This window comes from Crocuta crocuta, unplaced genomic scaffold, assembly GCF_008692635.1.
Source record: "Crocuta crocuta isolate KB4526 unplaced genomic scaffold, BGI_CrCroc_1.0 scaffold291, whole genome shotgun sequence".
In the NCBI taxonomy this organism is placed as follows: Eukaryota; Metazoa; Chordata; class Mammalia; order Carnivora; family Hyaenidae; genus Crocuta; species Crocuta crocuta.
The window spans coordinates 2,627,200-2,647,278 of NW_027527977.1; the positions used below are offsets into that span (position 1 = coordinate 2,627,200).

At 43.5% G+C, this 20,079-nt stretch overlaps 1 protein-coding gene across 1 annotated transcript in view; it reads right to left on the reverse strand.

The window, feature by feature from the left end:
* The window catches only part of PKHD1 (PKHD1 ciliary IPT domain containing fibrocystin/polyductin), a 487,578-nt gene extending 476,846 nt beyond the window's left edge, over window positions 1-10,732 (reverse strand). The window contains exons 1-5 of the mRNA XM_077752866.1: window positions 10,684-10,732; window positions 8,853-8,930; window positions 7,871-8,015; window positions 5,195-5,303; window positions 495-552 (exon numbers count right to left, since the gene is read on the reverse strand). Of these exons, the coding sequence (XP_077608992.1) occupies window positions 495-552; window positions 5,195-5,303; window positions 7,871-8,015; window positions 8,853-8,930; window positions 10,684-10,732 (439 nt within the window). The remainder of the gene's footprint in view (window positions 1-494; window positions 553-5,194; window positions 5,304-7,870; window positions 8,016-8,852; window positions 8,931-10,683) is intronic.
* Window positions 10,733-20,079: the final 9,347 nt, after the last annotated feature.

Here is a 20,079-nt window from a genome sequence, read left to right on the forward strand (position 1 = left end):
TTAATAGCTGACTTTAAGCAAGTTACTTAACCTTTTGATATCTCATGTCCTCATCTGTAAATGAGAAGAATAGTCCCTACATCATCAGGTTCTTGTGAGGATCTAGTAAGATAGTATATACCAAAAGCTTAGAACAGAGCCTGGATCGCAGTAAAGTTCAATAAAGATTCACTATTATGCAGATGATTGTAAAATTAACAATGATGGTTTCTATTTTCTTCCATGTTCTGGCAGTAACTGGTTTGATTTTGCTGCCCTCTTTCCTTTTTGTGTCTGGATTCTTTTTGTGATCAGTGAAGTCACAGAGGAAAAGTGCCCCCGGTTGAAACCAAACCAGATTAAAAATAATCCAGAAGTTGACATTTATTTTCAAACCAGCATCAGAGAAGTTCAGTGTTCCCATTTATAGAGAGCACACTCCTGGGTAGAAGAGTTTTCAATAGCTTTGGCAAAGGGATCCATAGTTATTCCTATTTTAATACAAGAGTTCTTACCTGGCACTCCACTCGGTGGTGTAACTTGGTAAACAACGGGTGTCTGTGACCTGGAAAACTGTTCAGCAAAGGTCATCATAAGGGAGCCTTACATTAGAACATCACAACCACAGACAAGAAGCAAAAGTCATTCCTCATCAAACACTAGTCAAAGGTGGTAAATGGTTAAACTTCCTCAAATCAACTTACATCTATTTTTTTATCCCCATATTAGATGTGTGAAGCAGAGTTAGTGTATTATTATGGTTTCTCCACCAAGAAAGCTAAGGGAATGTTATTGCCCAAACTTTGGCAAGTCTGTTTCCACCAAACTACCTGCCGTACCCAGGACCACTTTTCACCATAAAGACAGGTAGATAGGCCACCTTTAGAACTCCATTATTGTAACTTGGTATCTTGGAAGCTTGAAAGATTTTACAACTTTTCTGGGCAAAAAAAATGCTTACTTAAATTGAAAGGACTGTAACTTAAATTATCAGTCAACACCTTGGTAGGAACGACCAAGCTACAAAAAACTGGAAATTGGGTAGGCACACAAGTGAGGTGTTTGAGAAAATGGATGGTGCCTATTGGGAGAAAAAAGGATTCAAATGATTAAAGGCATGGGAAGAAATATTACTCTTTGAGAAGGAGAAAGATAGCCCTGATGAAGAGGTGGGGGCCTATCAAAGCCTGGTCATGGCCCTCCAAATCATCTTTCTATATCCCTTCTTCCAAAACATATTCTCTGCTATTTACAACCTCTAGAAAGGCAGGGACGGTGCTTTACTCAATCATGGTTATATTCTTGTGCATAGCATGGTATATAGAAGACACTCAAATTTTTGTGAATGAATAGAGTGGCCCCATCTGAGATGATTGATATGGTACCTGGAAGTAGAGGAGAGAAAAAGATAATTCCAGCAGTTCCATCTCACCTATAGGCATCTGAGTTAGTCAAAGACCAGTGCATTTCATAGTCAGGCCCAGTGTGAACAGAGAAGCATAAGGATAAACTGACCAGGCCAAAGTTTGACCCATGAGCTAATGACATTTCAGGAAAAGACTTGGTTTCCCCCCTCCTGATGCCCTCACTCTCAACTTCCTCTAGATGCCTAGACAGCCTTCATTCCCCCATAAACTACACTGCTTCTCACTCAGAAATCAAGCGAAAGCAAATTGTTTAGCTTGGTCTGCTTCCAACATCCCAGGAGTCCACCTTCCCAGGCAGACTATCACCAAAGAATAACTCCATTGTTAATCAACAGCCCGAATCAGAAGAGAGAACCAACAGACATTTCAGTGAAGCTGATGGTGGTTCGGCAAGTGTCAGTTTTATGTATTGATCCACATAGCTACACAGCCTGCCATCAAGGCTGGTTTCCTCCTTTCTAAAGGAAAGGGGTAGAGAACAGGTCACAGAAAGTACATACAGTCAGGAGGTCAAAGAAAGAATGCAATGACCTCACCAACTAGGAGCTGGCACTTACCTCTCCAAATGATAAGGATTAATGCAATCCACATGCACCTGCCAAACATGTACTCCTCACCCTGGCCTCCCAACCTCCTACTATACCCCGGCCTTCACCCCTCACTGGGGTGCTCTTCACACTATTGTCATTGCTATTGGAAATACATCCTAGGAGCCTCATGAGGTTGAGCAGTGGTCACTGCCCATTCTCAGATATTAAAAGCAGAGGCAAAAGTTACAGTCGAGTCCAGACCAACTAAGGGTATGTGCCTCTGGATTTCCAGCTTAAAAAGTAAGATCTATTACTCAGTCTATAAGCTTTCCACCAGAAGTGTGGCAGCGGGGACAGGGGAGTGGGGAAATAGAGTGACTCCTTGATCACTCCCTCCCATTCCTCAACATGGTGGGGTGGCTGAGAGTTAAACCTCAGAAAGAGCTTCACTTGTGATTCCCTCTGAGCCGACAGGACATAAAAATGGTACATTTCTAAGGAAAACAGGCTCCATCTACCCACCACGCTGGAGACATGACAAAGTGAAAAATTAATAAGCTTCCAAATCAAGCTTCCCTCATGCTGATCCCTGAGCCCGAGTGAGGTCAGCGGCAGCAAGATGGGGGAGAGGAAACACAGCAGATTAGGATAGTGAAGCCACAGCCACCAGCTGCTTGATGAACCTTCTGCGAGTTGTTCAAACTTGTCAGCGCCTGCAGCAGGCTCTTTGAAGTGGACTGGCGAGATGGAATTAATTTTTAATACTCATAGTTCCCCCAGCCCCAAAACAAAGACACACACCGCGTTTTATTTAGCTTGGAATGCCTCTCATTAACTGCGTCCCCTGGTGATTTTTCATCAACTCGCCAAGCTAGGCGAAGCACTCGAGGACTTGTTTTCTTTAATGTGCAATTTTCGGAAGTGCTTCTCTTCTCTCCCCTTGCTCTCCTTTCTGATCTTTAATAAGTAGGAAAACTACTATCTGGGGTGAAAGGAACATCAAAACCAAAAACAGCATGGTGGTTAGGGAGGGTGCCCGGTCATCCATCTGCGTTCCATCTACAGAGACAGTGTAGAGGTAGTGGTGTGGGTCTTAAGAAGAATGATTTTTTTCTTTCCGCCGCATATGTGCAGAAGCAAAATTCCAGAAAACAAGCTTCTCTTGAAGTGAGAAACAAGTTGTTAAATGTGAACTGACAGAAAATTCCAAATTTGTAAGTGGACTGCCTATGTAAAGAGTGGATCGTAACAGGGATGATTTTAGGGGATGAAGTCTTACTCTAAAAAGAGCACTAATGACTAATACTGTTATGAACAGCGCTTCAACAGAGGCACCCTATGGGAAGTACAACCATCACAAAGAGCACTGTCAAACCTCAGCCTTTTATGAAAAGTCTAGGACCTTCCCTTTGAGAGATTAGTGTAAAACTAACCTGAAATGGACGATAGGCTGAACCAAACATAAAATTAAGACCGAGCATGCATATTGCTTCTCCAAAATAAGTTAGGCATTAGCTCATCAACTCTCCCTCTATCTGCTTCCTTTTGGCTCTGAGCTTGAAGGAGAATGCAATCAGCAAATGCCCTTTCAAACTCTGGTTGGAAAGAGTAGCAGAAATACCGCACAAAGCAGAGGAGGAGGTAGAACTTGGATCCTCAATCCCTTCATCCTACCAAGACTCAGGAGAATTGCTGCTATAAAATGAAACATTGACTCATGATGATCATCTTTGTAGCTCATCTATGGTCTTCAGTTTAGGTGAGGATTTAGAGCCCAATGCATGTTCAAATCCTAGTTCTTTTCGATGCCACATTTAAGTGAAATTAATACAGTGTTAGTCTTTCTCGACTTATTTCACTTAACACAAGACCCTCAAGTTCTGTCCATGTTGTTGCAAATGGTAAGAGTTTATGGCTGAGTAACATTCCATCATACAATTATCCATATCTATAGATATGCACACCCCATCTTCTTCGTCCATTCATCTACTGATGGACATCTGGTCTGCTTTCATATCTTGGCTATTGTAGATAATAAACATAAAGGTGCATTTATCTCTTCAAATCAGTGTTTGTATTTTCATCAGATAATTATCCAGAAGGGAAATTGCTGGATATTTCTATTTTTAATTTTTTTGAGAAACCTGCTTACTGTTTTCCATAGTGGCTGCACCAATTTACATTCCTGCCAGCAGAGGGAATACAGTCAATAATATTGTAATAACTCTGTATGATGACAGATTGATAATTTAAATTGATAATTTAAATCCCCATAACCTAGACTTATGGGGATTATTTTGTAATGTATAAAAATATCACGATGATATACAACTGAAATAGGACATTGTATGTCAATAAAAAATTAAAAATTAATATTTGAAAATTCCTAGTTCTGCCATTTACTACCTAGATGACACAGCCAAATTATTGATGAGATGGACAAATTATTTTGTTTCCCTGAGCCTCAAGTCACTCATCTGTAAAACCAGGATAATAGCTACCCCATATAATTGTTGTGAACATCAAATTAATGTACATAAAGCAAAGAGCCTGACATACAAGTGTTCAATACTTAACTTACACTGGTACAGACTCAGAAACTCCACTACAACCATCATCCACNTTGTATTTTCATCAGATAATTATCCAGAAGGGAAATTGCTGGATATTTCTATTTTTAATTTTTTTGAGAAACCTGCTTACTGTTTTCCATAGTGGCTGCACCAATTTACATTCCTGCCAGCAGAGGGAATACAGTCAATAATATTGTAATAACTCTGTATGATGACAGATTCTAACCTAGACTTATCATGGGGATTATTTTGTAATGTATAAAAATATCACGATGATATACAACTGAAATAGGACATTGTATGTCAATAAAAAATTAAAAATTAATATTTGAAAATTCCTAGTTCTGCCATTTACTACCTAGATGACACAGCCAAATTATTGATGAGATGGACAAATTATTTTGTTTCCCTGAGCCTCAAGTCACTCATCTGTAAAACCAGGATAATAGCTACCCCATATAATTGTTGTGAACATCAAATTAATGTACATAAAGCAAAGAGCCTGACATACAAGTGTTCAATACTTAACTTACATTGGTACAGACTCAGAAACTCCACTACAACCATCATCCACCGTCCTTCTTACCCTGACGAAGCAGACTGACTGACTTATAACATGCCTGTCGATAGCACAAACACATCCTCAGGCTCAGCAAACACGCATTCCTCTATCCTTAGAACCCACCTGGAAAGTACGGCCATCCCAGGGTCCTGGACTTGGGCTGCCTACCACCTGTCCCCCAGAGTGCACCTCCACGTAGTACAGCCCCTCATGTGCTTCCGACATCAGAGATCTGAGGACAGAAAGTGGACGTCCTTGCGAATCAAAGACTGAATTACCAAAGCCAGCTGCCCCACCTGACCACTTCAAATTTCCTCCCTGCCCCTGCGAAACAGCACTAACCAAGGATTCCTCCGTCTCACTATTTGCCTTCTAGATCCACTCACCCACTAGACTTTAAAGATTGGATCCTTCAGCAAAATGTTGTAATTGTTTTACTGAAAGTCCTTAAAATTCCAAAAAAAAAAAGTCTGTCTTATTTGTCAGAATCGTAAATTCATAGGACTTTAAGACTTGGAAGGGATATTGATAATCTCATCCTAGCTTCCATTAAAAATTTTTTTGACAGTTCAAAATAGATTAAGATATTTATCTGTGTGAACACCATAAGTCAGGAGCAAAGCAGAGCTTGAATCCTAGGCTCTTTCTGATAAAAGGAATTGATTTCACATGTTGCCAAAAAAAAACACCTCTTGACTTCCCAATACTCAAACAGCCCATGAACACTTCATATATCCATTAAGAAAGTCCTAGACCATCTCTCCTCTTTATCACAGTGATTTCTGTCTCTTTGATGTTGCCATTCAGGTTGATTTTTCTAAGAGAGGGCATGATAAGGAGCTAGCATTAAGAAGTGCAGCACCTCCGAACCTTCTCACCAAAACCTTCAGTATGACCTTAAGTATTTAAATCTGCACCATCCAATGCCATAGCTGTTACTAAACACTTGAAGTGTGACTAGTCCCAAACAAGATGTGCTAGGAGTATAAAATATACACTGGACTTTGCAGACTTGGTGTGCAAAAAATATATAAAGTGTATAATTAATTTGTTTACTGATTACATAGGAAATATTCTGGATATGTAGAGTTAAATTATCAAAATTAATTTCACTTGTTTCTTTTGACTTTCTAATGTGGCTACTAGAAAATTTTAAATTACATTTGTGTCTTGCATGATGTTTTGATTAGACAGTACTGATTTAGAGCTAACATGCCTGTTTTGATTAAAGCAGATACAACTTTATGGTAATGAATATGACAGTACTGATGATAAAATGTGTTTTTTTCACATTCGAGTGTTGACTGAACTTGATACTTTCTAAACAATGAGTACATCTAAGACGCAGTGTTTCTTTTCCTCTAAAAAAAAATTATTTACATCAATGGTACATCTTAAAATCATTACTATGGGGGCACCCATACTAATCAGTATTGCTCAGTCTCAGTTGGTTAAGTGTCAGACTTCAGCTTATGGGGTTGGGAGTTCAGCCCCGCATCAGGTTTTCTGCTATCAGCACTGAGCGTGCTTTGGATTCTCTGCCTCCCTCTCCCTCTGCCCCTCCCCAGCTCGCTTGCGTTCACTCGCTCGTGCTCGCTCTCTCCCCCCCTTTCTCAAAAATAAACATTTTTTAAAAAATAAAATAATTAGTATGTTGGGATTGAGGAGCTAGATCTTCAGTTTTGATGTACTTAATGGCAAGTTCTTGCAGGAATTCTATGCCCATGTATACCATAAAACCTAAGGAAAATATAAACCCAGTTTAAAAACCAAAAGCAGAGCTGTAAGGAAGTTCAGTTCAATGGACATCTGTGAACATCTTCTCACAAGATACTGTGCTAAATATCCTAAGGACTACAAGGATGGCGTTAAACACATCCCGTATTCTCAAGGCACTTAACTCTAGGATGAATCGGAGACATGAACTGGCATAATGTCATGAGAGACATAGAGCTGAGGAAGAGGGCCACTGAGGCCACTCTTTGTGTTAATTACATTACTTACTGAGGCCAAACGTGTTTGCCATGCCTTTGTGTTAATTACAAACGGGGCTCCCTGCTCAAAGCTATTGTAACCATCACCTGGATTTCAGTCCCTATTTGTCCCTCTTTCAAAGAGAGGAAAGATCACACTCAGTTGTATGTTCAGGGAAGAGGGGACATTCGCAGGTTAGGATTTCTGTAGACAGAAATGGACGATGGGGAGCCTTCCTAAATGAGGGAACAGAAAACAAAATGATTTTTTTTTTTTGGTCTTAACCAATGATCCACTTTCACGCAGCATCTCTAAGATGTGGGGCAAAAATAAACTAGAAGCTTCATAAGCAAAAACAAAAACAAAAAAAACCTTAAAGAGGACAATAGATTACCTAGAATCCTGTACAAATCACACCAAAATAAAAATACACTGAGGAATAAAGCAGCTTTCCTTTCTAACTGGTTCTGGGTTTATGCATGATCATTACAATTATGCCTATTTCAAAAGAGAAGTTCTTTAGATGGCAAAACAGCACGATTTATCGAAATCTTGATAGTGATAGAGTTCCTTACCAACAACAAGAAAATACAATTCAACCCCTTCTTATAAATATCTCAATTTTCTCAAAATTCTTTCTTGGAGTCTCATCCTCCCTTAGGCCCTAGAGCGCTGATAAGGAACTCTGAAGAAGTGTATTCACCTGCAACATCTTTAAAGCTGCAGCTGCTAACCACAGTCACAGCAACAGTTGCTCTGCCATAAACTACTGAGATAACCACAGCACTCAACCTGTGCTATCTTCTCACACCCTGACAGGAGTACCTGGTCCTGCACATCACCACTGGCAAATCCAGGAAGACAGGAGACACGTCACAAGGGATGCTCGGTAGGGCAGGCACAGCCACGTTCACCAGGTAGATCTCCAGCTGAGAGCCATTGCTGGGATAAAGGAGCTCCATGTGCAAACCTACACATAAGGGAAAGGGGAATTTCAGGTTAAACAGAGCTGTAATCCACACAGGAGAACATAAAAACATGGCCACACACGGGCAATGTGAAACACTGAACTTGCCTAAGGATTAAATTACTACTCCTCATTTCCAAATGCATTTATGACTGCTAGGTTAATGAATGGTCTCATTTACAAGTTTATAAAAAAGAGATTTCTATCTCTTCAAGTCCATCCACTTAAGTCGAGGACTTTTTCAGCCCTAAAAATTACTCTTTACCCTGGTACAGGTGGGTAAACTAAGCCACCTGGGTGGCTCAATCAAGCATCAGACTTCAGCTTACATAATCTCACGGCTCGTGAGATCCAGCCCCACGTGGGGCTCTGTGCTAATAGCCCAGAGCTTGGAGTCTGCTTCAGATTCTGTCTCCATTTCTCTCTGCCCCTCTCCTGCTTGCAGTCTCTCTCTCTCTCAATATAAATAAAACATTAAAAAAAAAAAAGAAGTTCCCACATAAAGAATCATCTGCAAGGAAGATAACTAAGATTCTGGGGAACATATTGCTAAATACTATGCTGCACGCTTCCATGTCATCTCATTTAGGGTCCCTAGGGTCCCATCCCGACAGCTTGGGATAAGAAGGTGGACACGGGCATATAATGGTGTGATGTGTTCTGTTTCTGTGACATCAGCAAGTGAGCATGTAGAATCACAGAAGTCAGTCAGTGGGTCCAACACCCTGCAGGCCCTCTTTTACACCGGTCCTTAGCCAAGGAAGAAAACCAAAGACTCATTATTTAGCAATCTTAATACCAATAAATAAGAAACTTGCATTTGATAACACGCAAACCTACCATCAAAAATGACTGTGATCCACGTTCCCCCTGCAAGACTACCTTCTTCAGGCTCGATGTGGAAACTCAGGGAAGCCACTGTAAAGAAGAAAAACAGTGGTTTTGAAGTTCAGATTCAATACACCTGCTTCCCTAATGTTATAACAACAAAATTTAACATCCTCAGAATCACCAGGAGGGCTTGGTAAAGCACAGGTTGCTGGGTCCCACCCCAGAGTTTCGGATTCAGCAGGTTTAGGGTAGGGCCCAAGAATTGAGAACTGTGACCAGGTGCTCTGGTCTGGGGATCACACCTTCAAAACTTTCATCTTAAGGAAAGTTCTGACTGATCCACTCGTCTTGGGCATCCAAAAACCTAGTGCTCACCAGAATAATCCTGAATTCCTACTTTCTTTGGAAAGGACCTCAAGGACACGTTTGGCTCCTAATTAAAGACATAATATCTCTGGTCTCTTTCCCATCCTTTAATCAAGGTAGTCCTACTTTAGTCATCACTTATTTCTTACACATCCATTTCCCAGAGAAGAGGATAAATGTCTAGAAGTTTTGGTTCCTATTTCAATCTTCCTGTCTCAATATACCATCCTCTAGTTTCCTCCTTTTGAATATATGACAGAATGACTCCCAGATGGTTACAAAATTCTGTAGATTTTTGCCTTGCCTGCTCAGAGAGAGGCTGAAGCATGGATCAGTGTGGAATTTCCTTGAAAATAATACCGTAGACTACACATACTAGGCCAGTTGGGCTCTCCCATAGAGACCATTGGCTGAGCCTGACAAACCCGTATCTTTGAAAATCTCCTGGACATGCCTTGGTCAAAGCAAAGCCAATTCAAGGATCCATCAAAAATCAGTCAGCTCTTCATTGAGGTCCTAGATAGGAAACGTGCTATCAACAGAACACTTTTCAGTTCTTTTATCAGAAAAGTCAAAGGATAATCCAGGCCATGCTAACTCTGGTTAGCCCAGGGCTTCTATGTACATTTATGTAGGGGGCATAATGCACAGCCAGGGGTGGTGGGGAATCAGCCACATCAACACCATTATCCACGGCAGTCCCTGCCAGGTCAGCCCATGCTTCCCCCTCCAAAGTGTGTTAGATACTTCTCCCTAAAGCAGACCAAACAGGAATGAAAGAGATCATAGATACCATAAAAAGATACCAAAGATAAGAAAATTCAGAGAAAATTAGAGACATGATTTGAGAAAAGAGTTTAATACAAGTAGTTATTAACTGCTAAGACAAGATAAACTATTCTCTTTAGGAAGATAGAGCAATAAAATCTGAAAAGAATTACATCATATAGCTCAAAAAAGAATTCTAAAAAGAAGGTTGTAAGTTATTGGTAGAAGCTCTAGATTAGAACAGCAACCTCAACTGACCATTAATTCATATACATCTGAATAAATATATGCATAGCTATTTAATATATAGCTTCAGTTACTAAACAGAAAAGTAAATTTTAAGAAAACTTAAAAAATTTTTTAAAATGTTTATTTCTGAGAGAGAGAGAGACAGACAAACAGACAGTGTGAGCAAGGGAGAGTCAGAGGGAGACACAGGATCTGAAGCAGGCTCCAGGCTCTGAGCTAGCTGTCAGCACAGAGCCCGACGCGGGACTCGAATCCATAAACTGTGAGATCATGACCTGAGCCAAAGTTGGATGCTTAACCGACTGAGCCACCCAAGTGCCCCTAAGCAAAGAAAATTTAAACCCAGAGCAGCCTCTTCAAGACTTTCTCCCAAATAAAATTTTAAGTATCAATAAGTAGTTCTCAAGGTAACTTGTTGTGCTCGATCTATAATCCCTTCAAAACACATCCTACTCACCTGCCAGTAGTATTCCAATACTTGTCAGAGAGACCAGCCAGCCAGTCATCTTGTCCGCTTGAATCAATCCTTTCAAAATTGCTCAGACATTAAAAGCATGTTCAGTTTTGGTGGAGCAGTGTAGCTTTTGTGCTTCATAAAAAAAAATAAACAAATTACTATCATTTTTTACCTACATACTACTACTTTATGGAGCCCAAACTTGGGAAATTAAGTGATATCTACATGGCCCTCGAGTCTTCAAATCGACTATCCTCCCAAGCTCAGAAGAGTAATCTAAGAATCTTGTATAAAATCACTACCATTCCACCTCCTCCCCCTTTCCCACCAACTTATTTTATGCGTGTTTAAGCTGGGTAAATGACAACAGCCTTTTTCATAAACTCATTATGGAACAAATGCTTAATTTTTCAAAAAAATATTAAATCCTAGGTATCAAGATATGAGTTAACAGTAGTTATAGTGTGAGGGTAGGGGAGGTTGTTTTGTTTCTAAAAAAGTCTCAGGGGCACCTGGGTGGCTTAGTCGGTTAAGCGTCCGACTTCATCTCTTGTCAAGATCTCACCATTCGGGGCTTCGAGCCCCATGTCAGGCTGTGCTGATAGCCAGGAGCCTGGAGCCTGCTTTGGATTCTGTGTCTCCCTCCCTCTCTCTCTGCCCCTCCCCTGCTTGCTCTGTCTCTTTCTCTCTCAAAAATAAATAGACATTAAAAAAAAAAAAAGGTCTCAGTCCTCCAGGAAACCAATCAACACAAAAAAGTAAAAAGCTTAACAAAGCAAATGTTAAGTATGGTACTGGCTTGAAAAAATGGTACTAACGGAAATTTGGGGGAAACATCTTGTCCTCACAGGAGAGGAGAAAGGGAGGAAAGAAACAGAAGAAGAAAAAGCTGGAGCCTCCAAACTAGACCCCATGATTTCAGGGTCTCTCTACCCCATTCCTCAGGCCCAGCTCAGCCGACCTACCTTCCTTAAACACTGTCTTCATTGGGCCGTTGTTCTGCTCAATGCTTTTAATTCAATGCAAAACCTCCTTTACTCCTAAAATGACCCTAAGAATACTTTTCAGGATCTTGATCAAGATTAACTGAGGTGTATTATACAGAGATATTAACACAGGGCCCTGCACAAAGGAGACACCCCACAAACTTTAGTTTTCCTTTCAAGGACTCCCTATTTCCAATGCAAAGCCCTGTTTCTGACTTTTCAGTTGGGCCATGATCTGGGGCCTTACCTTCCCAACTTTCCCTGGCATGGCTCTCCAAAGCAAACCCTTCACTGCACCAGACAGTTCCCCCCACCACCTCTCAGACACGCCTTACGTCAGGTCAGCCCCCTTCTTGGCTCCTGCGGGTGGCTTTCTGCACTCCCCAAACTCTCTCATGGCATAATGAAACCCTGGCCTTCCTTATGGCCCAGCTCAGGAGCTGCCTCCTTTGTGGTAGGTCCCCCATGTGGGTTCGTATGCTGCTCCCTTCTACTGACGGCAACGAGAGACCAAGGAAAGAGGCAAACAGACCACTCCGGATTGGAAGGCAGCAGGTTCAACAAGCAAGGAAACTTACATACAGGCTTGGCTTGGGCATCCTCAGGATGAGTAAATGGCTGCACCTGCCTGCATTTTCTTTTTTAATATTTTTATTTCTAGGAAAGAGAGAGACAGCGTGAGCAGGGGAGGGTCAGAGAGAGAGGGAGACACAGACTCCGAAACAGGCTCCAGGCTCTGAACTGGCAGTCAGCACAGAGCCCGACGCGGGGCTCGAACCCACGAACCGCGAGATCATGACCTAAGCGAAAGTCGGACGCTTAACCGAGTAAGCCACCCAGGTGCCCCTGCCTGCCTGTATCTTAAACGTCTACCCTCAACAGGGTTCAAGCACATGTACCAGGCAGGAAGTCTCAGCACCACAGTGCTCTCTCAAGGCTGTGTCCTGGCGGTCTCTCTGAGAAAAGTGGGCAGAGTGTACATTTCAAGGACAGGGCGAGGAGTAAGGAGCTTCCAGGTCAGCTCTGGGGTCAACTGGAGGTCATGTCCTCTCGGTGATCCCTCCCCCAACCCCGTGTATGCAATCTCACCTGCCCCGTCTTCTGCAGTGTGCCCTGCGTGGTCATCAAAGGCTTTCACCTGCACCGAGGTGGCTCATTTGACAGCAATTTGGCGCACTCGGAGGCAGATACCACAGCAACACTCTAGGCACATGCAAAAGAAAACATAGATTAAGATAATCATCTCCAATATAAGTAACATTTTTTCCTATCAAGAGTCCCGTGATCCAAACCATTCCTTTACCGAGTCTCCTAGGCTAGGGGTCAAATTGATGAGGTTTTTTGGGGTTATAGTGGGGTTCATGGGGTCTGGAGCCAACTCCATGAAAGAATTCTTGAAGACATCTTTGGTGCAAAAAGGTGATAGTGCAAAAAGGTGATTTATTGAAGCCTGGGGACAGGACTGTGGGCAGGAAAAGCTGCCCTGGGACCCTGAGGAGAGAGTGGTTACATAGATGGGGTTGGAGGAGGTAAAGTCCTGGGGAAGTTTTTAGTGAGATTTCCATATGCTAAAGAAGACTCACAGGATACTGGAGGCCTAGCTATTGTCAAGCCAAGATTGTTTTTCCCTCTAGCAAAGTATTAACATTAAGACCGTAAGGTGCCTGCCTCAAGTATTTGTCAATGAGCTGCAGGTTATAAGGAAATTGAGTTCTAGCTGCCATTTCCTTCTGCCTTTGTTTTCCATGTCACTATGGAGGGCTGATGGAAACTTAGGTCCTTCAGGACTATGATCTCTATCCGTGAACCATGTGTTTTTCCCCTTTCATTTTTTTTGGGCAGCCAGGAGTGCCCAAGGAATATCACACATAGCCCACCTGGGGGAGGAGGGGGGTTGTTTGAGACTGTCAGCTTGCTTTATGCTCCCTCCTCAACTACTGTTAGCAAAAGTTAACTATATTTCTGTTGATGATGCCACTTCTTTTCTTAAAAGGGTGTATATTTCATGCACATACACCATCTGAAAGAAGTTCTTCTCTAATGTTGATGCCATGAAATCTGTGATAACATCCTGATTCCAAAGTAAACCCTCAGCTTTTTGAGCCACCTCTAGAAGTTGATCTACCTGGCAGAATACTGATTTCATTGTATTAGACCATGGAAATAGGCCTTATTTCAGTAAGTCTTGTGCCGCAGCCTTTCCCTAAGGTTAGAATGTATTGTTCTTAAATGTTTGATGTACTAGCGGCCCATGTTTTGAAAGGAATAGTGTATCTGAACATTTGAAGCACCTGCACCAAAACCAGACATTGACCCTGGGAGAGGCAGGGGAACTGAGAAGACTGTGGACCCAAGCCCTTTTCTCTCTTCCCTGCAAAAGTCTCTTGAGCTTCANGCTGTTGCGGCCTGTTTGCCTTATGCTCCCTCATCAGAATCACTCAGGGCATTCACTTGTGTCCTTGTGATTTAATCAGCAGACTCCACAGGTATGAACAGACAGCATTCTGGCACAGATGCCTCTTTTCGAGGCAATAATAATGTTCAAACCCATCCTCTTTTAGAGGGTAGTTTTTCTGATTAGAGACATTTGGGTATTGGATAAGGACAGACTTTGCTTGTTATCATTTAAGGCTTGCTGAGCGAATGCAGTACAGCTTCTGTGTGTGCCATGATGTCCTACAGGCCAGCGGAGGGACAAAGATGGTGGCCAAAGACGGTGGCCAAATTGTACCAGTGGGAAACAGAACAGGCCCACCTGGCGTTGAGGAGAGGGAGTTGGCAGCTTTAGGAACCTGACCTGGCTGTGCACACCAGACATGTGGGCCAGGGGAGGCAGGGGAGAGGAGGTGGATGAGGGGAAGGATAAGCCAGACCAGGACCTTCACTTTCTCCTTCTCCTTCAATGGTGCACATTCCGTTTCAGGAATAGTGCGTTTCAACAGGCCCTGCTCTCAGCAGGACAGCTGGATCCCAGAGGAGCCTGAGCAGTTCCCTTTTACCAGGAATGTGAAGTGATTCACACATTCCAGCAGGACACCCCACTGCCAACTCCAGCAGATAACGCCTTTCCCAGGTATGCTGGGGCTTGGTGTTCCCAGCAGCATAGCACAGTGATCCACAGGGAGAGTCAGAGGAATGGCTGTTTTTCATGACTTCCGTATCATTGCCATTTTGAGTGTCTCACCAGGGGTCCCCAGTCTGGTAAATGGTGGGCAACAGGCCCTACTAATTCTTCATTCAAATATATTAATGCCTGGGAGAGTATTTTAGCCCATCCAATCAAATTACTTCACTTGTTAGTAATTTAATCTGCTGCTTTCATATTACATTTTTTCTTTCTGGCAAACTTGTTGCTTGCAGGTTTTAAGGGGAGATGGAACCTACATTCAATGCCATGTTGTTTTGCCCAGTCTTTTACATCATGACCTTTGAGTTTTGTTTTTTATTTTTATTTTTTGTTTTTTTTTTTAAGTTTAGTTATTTATTTGGGGGGGGGCGGGCAGAGAGAGAGGGAGACACAGAATCCAAAGCAGGCTCCAGGCTCTGAGCTGTCAATGCAAAGCCCAATGAGGAGCTCAGACCCACAAACTATAAGGTCATGGCCTGAGCTGAAGTTGGACACCTAGCTGACTGAGCCACCCAGACACCCCACATCATGACTTTTAAAATGTGACCACCTATCACTATCCATTCAATAAGGGTATCTATATATGGTCCTTGGCTTCTCTAATCCCCTAAACGTGGCAGCCTGTTTTGCACAGTACAGGGATAACTTGGGTTAAATCAGATGTAGTGTCCATATAAAACAAGGGACATTGAGCCATCACTCAGAGGGTCCATTTTAATCAATTTGTCAATCCATCACTAGTTGGGCAGTCCGGTGAATGGCCGCAGACTCCTCTGGTAGTGGCCCTGGATGCTGTTTAGAATATACAGAACATGCTCTTAGTGCATTAACCAAGTCACAGTACTTCAGGGGCAATATGGTATCCTTGGCAATATGCCATCTTATTTGGGTGCTGTGGTGACCTATTTTCATGTGTGCCCAATATGCTTTATCTACCGATGGATCAGCTGCTAGGGTTTGTGTCTGGGCTAAGGCATCAGCTTCCCAGATTGTCATGGGGTGTCAGGGCCTTAGTATCTGGGATATGGAAGACAGTGAGGACTCTCATGCTCTTGCAGATGGACCCAAATGTCTTTCCACATTTTCTGAATGTGACCTCAAGGTCTTATTCATGGTTATCTATGCTTTGGTTTCTGATTATTTAAGTCACAGGGCTCATGTCTTTGGTGGAGTTCAACTGTCAGTGCAAAGGGTTAACAGGCAGGATGCATTAGTCATCACCACCCAAACCACAGAGTTCAGCCCACTGGCTGTTGAGGTTTGTTCTTTCTTCTATCTAGATGGAGTTGGTGTTGGTCTGAATGGTAACTGTGGTCCATATAGAAGGTTGCCCTGACTAGACACATCTCTATAGCAGGCATGGATAGGAATTTTCCCGCATTTCCTCTCTACGGCTTCCCTGGCTCCAGGGGCTACCATAGGAAGAGGGGTGAGAGCCTCTGGAGGATCTACATACTCAACATAGACTAGTAGGACCCACATTTTTGAGACAGTGGGCTCTCTCTTTCTGCTCCAAATGGGCATACCACTTAGTCAAAGTGGGGGTTTGAGCCATGGCAGAAATGGGTCAGTGGGACATATTTTTAACACACCTCTTGATGGGAAGAGATGTTTCTACCATGATATGCTATTCCTTCATGAGACCCTCAACCAGGAGGAACAGGCTCCTACTGCTAGGAGCCGTTGCTCTATGGGGTCATATTGGGTTTCTACCCTCTTCTAGAGCTGGGACTAGAATCCTACAGATACTCTGTCCTTTGACTGTCTCTGTTACAGTGCCCAGCCTATACCTTGTGGAGTCACAGACATGGTAGCCCTGCTTGGGAGAGGCCCGGAGCTTTAATCTGCTTTACTAATATTTTTGCTTTCTCAAAGGCAGCTTCTTGTTTTGATGCCCAGTTCTACATGTGCCCTTCATTAGTAAGCGGTATAAGGGATGGGGGCACAGTACCAGGTGCAAAATAAACCTCCAAGTTCATACAAAGGCTTGCATGTCTTTCATATTTTCAGGGGTTAATTGGGCTTGCACCTTATCAGTCATAGCTTCTGGGATGACATGCATCTTATCCAACTAAACAACTCCCAAATGTGGCAGTGCCTTGGCCTTGAATTTTCTGTGGGTTCACCGCCCGTCTTCTCCTACACAGATGTTTCAGCAAAGCCTACAAAGTGTCCTGCAGCAGGCACTACTCTTCACATGTAATATTATATCTCATCAATGCAATGGGCCCATTTCACTGACATGAGGAAGGAGAACAGGGACAGGTCTCCCATTACCATCTGGTAACATACTGTGGAGCCATGTAGGTAGTCTTGGGGAAACACTTGGATTGTCCATTTTGCCCCTCCTACATGAAGGCAAAATTGATCTTGTGACTCAGTAGCCAGTGGTATACTGAAAAAGGCATTTGCTAGTCAGCCATACCATGGTACATTCCTAGGATTGTGTCCAAGGGATCTGCAATGTTGGGCACAGCCATATGGATGAAGGACGGGCACTACATTAATCAATCTTTGGGACCCTATGATCATCCTCCATGAGCCATCTGATTTTTTTACTGGCCATACCTGGCTGTTGAAAGCATTTAGAGCAGAGCCTACAACGCCCACTTGGTGCAGTTCTTGGATAGTTTTCCTATTCCCTTGTGTCCCCCGAGCAATGTAACAATTGTTTGACATAAATATCGTTTGAAACTTAGCATGCTTCAAGGGGGTGGTGGACCTCCTGATCTTCAGCTGGTTTTTCTCCTCAGCACTGGTTTGATTACTGTAACCTGGAGGCAGAATTCACCGATTAAGGTTTGCAGACTTTGACCTCGCAGGATATCAATGCCCAATATATTCTCTGGCATTGAAGAAATAAAAACCTTGTATTCTTATTGAGGAGATTGCCCAATTTGTAGTGTCAAAGGGGCCTTCCTGACATATGTTTGTCCTTTTTGACCATTGCTGGTGCTGAGAGCCAGGAAACTTCAGAGGACTACCATGCATTAGAGTGCACTTGGCTCCAGTGTCCATCAGAGCTACATTTTGATAATTCCTGGGGGACCAGTGAATAGTGAACTGCACATAAGGCCTCCAACCTCATTCAGTGACCCTCACCTGAAGTCAATCCCAGGCTTCATTCTATATGGAAGGTGTGGAAGGACCCACCCCAAATAGGACTGTAACCCTGAGGCCTCTGCTAGAGAAGGTGGCACAACAGGATGGTAGGAGCAAATGGAGCTGGTCTGAACTGTTGTTCGGGTTTAAGGTTTTCCATAGGCTGATCAGCACAGCACTGGGTTGCCCGTCTATCTTTTCAGGCAGAGTCCTGATGTCAAGGACGTCAAACCACAATTGCATCCTCATTACTTTGATCAGAACTTTTACAGCCAATTAGAATAGGTTTTTGGCTTTTTATTTTTCAGTAGGGGAGAGCACAGGTTGGGGGGGAGCAGAGAGAGGGGGACAGAAGATCCAAAGTAGGCTCTGAACTGACAATCTGACAGCAGTGAGTTCAATGTGGGGTTCAAACTCACGAACTGTGAGATCATGACCAGAGCTGAAGCTGGATGCTCAACTAACTGAGCCACCCAGGTGTCCCACTTTCTGGCTCTTTGAGTTCCCTCTCTGTCTCAGGTCTTTCCCACAGCCCACACCCATTCCCAGGATTTGTAAGTTACACCTAGCTCAGCAAGAGCTTGCCCAACATTATAAATGTCTTATCCCACACTTGGACTCAGAGTAGATCTCAGCATCCCATACCAGGAGTGAGGGCACACTAGAGTAACTGGGCTTTCATTTTGGCAGTGAATGTGGCCTGATCAGGGCCTTCAAAGACTGGGGCATAGATTTCCTATCTCATTTCTACCTCACTAAGAATTTGTTGTACCCCCTCTGTAGATTTCCACAGCCCTATGTGCCTGGGAGATCCGCCTTTTTGGGCAAAGGCTCCCTGCAGGCTAGAATAATCCAATCTATAGGCAGTGAGTCCCTTGAACCCCTGAGCACCATGTAGGCATGCTGGAGGGCAGAGTATGAGGTGAAGTTGTTATCTTCTCTGCTTCCTGGGCCTGGTCAGAGAAACGGATTCTTGTGTCCACCCCACAGCCACACCAACCATGCCCACACACATACCCTGGCCTTTTGCTGGATTTTGGCAACTGTATCAGTAAGTTCAGTGGGAGTATATTCTCTGGTGAATGTTTCCTGAACTGGGGGCTGCCCAGCCAGGCAGGGTTGCCATTGCTGTGCTTTTGTTTTCCTTTGTATTAGGGGTGAGATGGCACAGGGCCCTTGGTCCATTTCATGGCATGCCCCTCAACATTCTCCTCTTTGCACTCACTCCCCTAGGGATTCCACCTCCTTGCATCCCAATCAGTCCCTGTTGTAAGTGCTGGGTCTGAATCCAGGATGTTCTGTGCCTTTCTAGCTTTGAAAAACAGCTCGCCAAGTTCTCCGACTCCTCATCCTGCTCTCCCACCTTGTCTGCCAGCCCCAGAGCCAACAGAGTGGTGGACATCTTCTCTAATCTCAGCTCTGCTTCCAACTTTCTAACCTGAGCTTCAGCCTGTAGCTGGTATCCGTGTCTGGCTGAACCATCAACAACAGAGGACAGCCTGCTGTCTGATATTCGTTCTCTTTCTCTGCCACAGTGTCCTCTACTCAGTTTCTCCAACAGGCACATTAGTCCTGGTGTTTTCTGATGTCCCTGTACTCCTATGGTGCTCCACAAGCATGTAACATACAGACCACCCCTCCCCGTTTAGAAGTCGCTGGTCAATCCAGGATCTCCCTTGCATATATCTCTTTCCCAAGGCCATTTTCTTTTCTTCGGTCTCCTGGCTGGATGGCCGATTGTAGCCTTGCAAACTGGCCCCCATAACTCAAAGTGCAGGGAGAGAACAAAGAAACAGGCCACTCGAGATGAGAGGTAACAGGTTTAGGAAGCAAGGGACTCTACATATGAGGCTTGTCTAGGGCAGCCTCAAGAGGGGTAGATCTCCACCCCTGCCTGCAGAATCTTCAAAGTCCATATAGAGGGCTTAATTGAGCTCAGTCACACATACTGTCCAGATAGTCTCAACAACACATCACTATCTCAGGGATATCTTTAGAGGGCTGTCTTCTCTAAAACATCTCATGCTGTGGAAACAGAGGGATGGGGAAGAGTGTGAGGAGCCTCCAACTGTCCATGTCCAGCTCTGGTTAACCAGTGGTCATGTCATCTCAATGGTCTCCTCCACAATCCAGCAATTCTAGTTCTTGTTGCCCTTTCCTCTCTGAACCTTACGTCCCGGG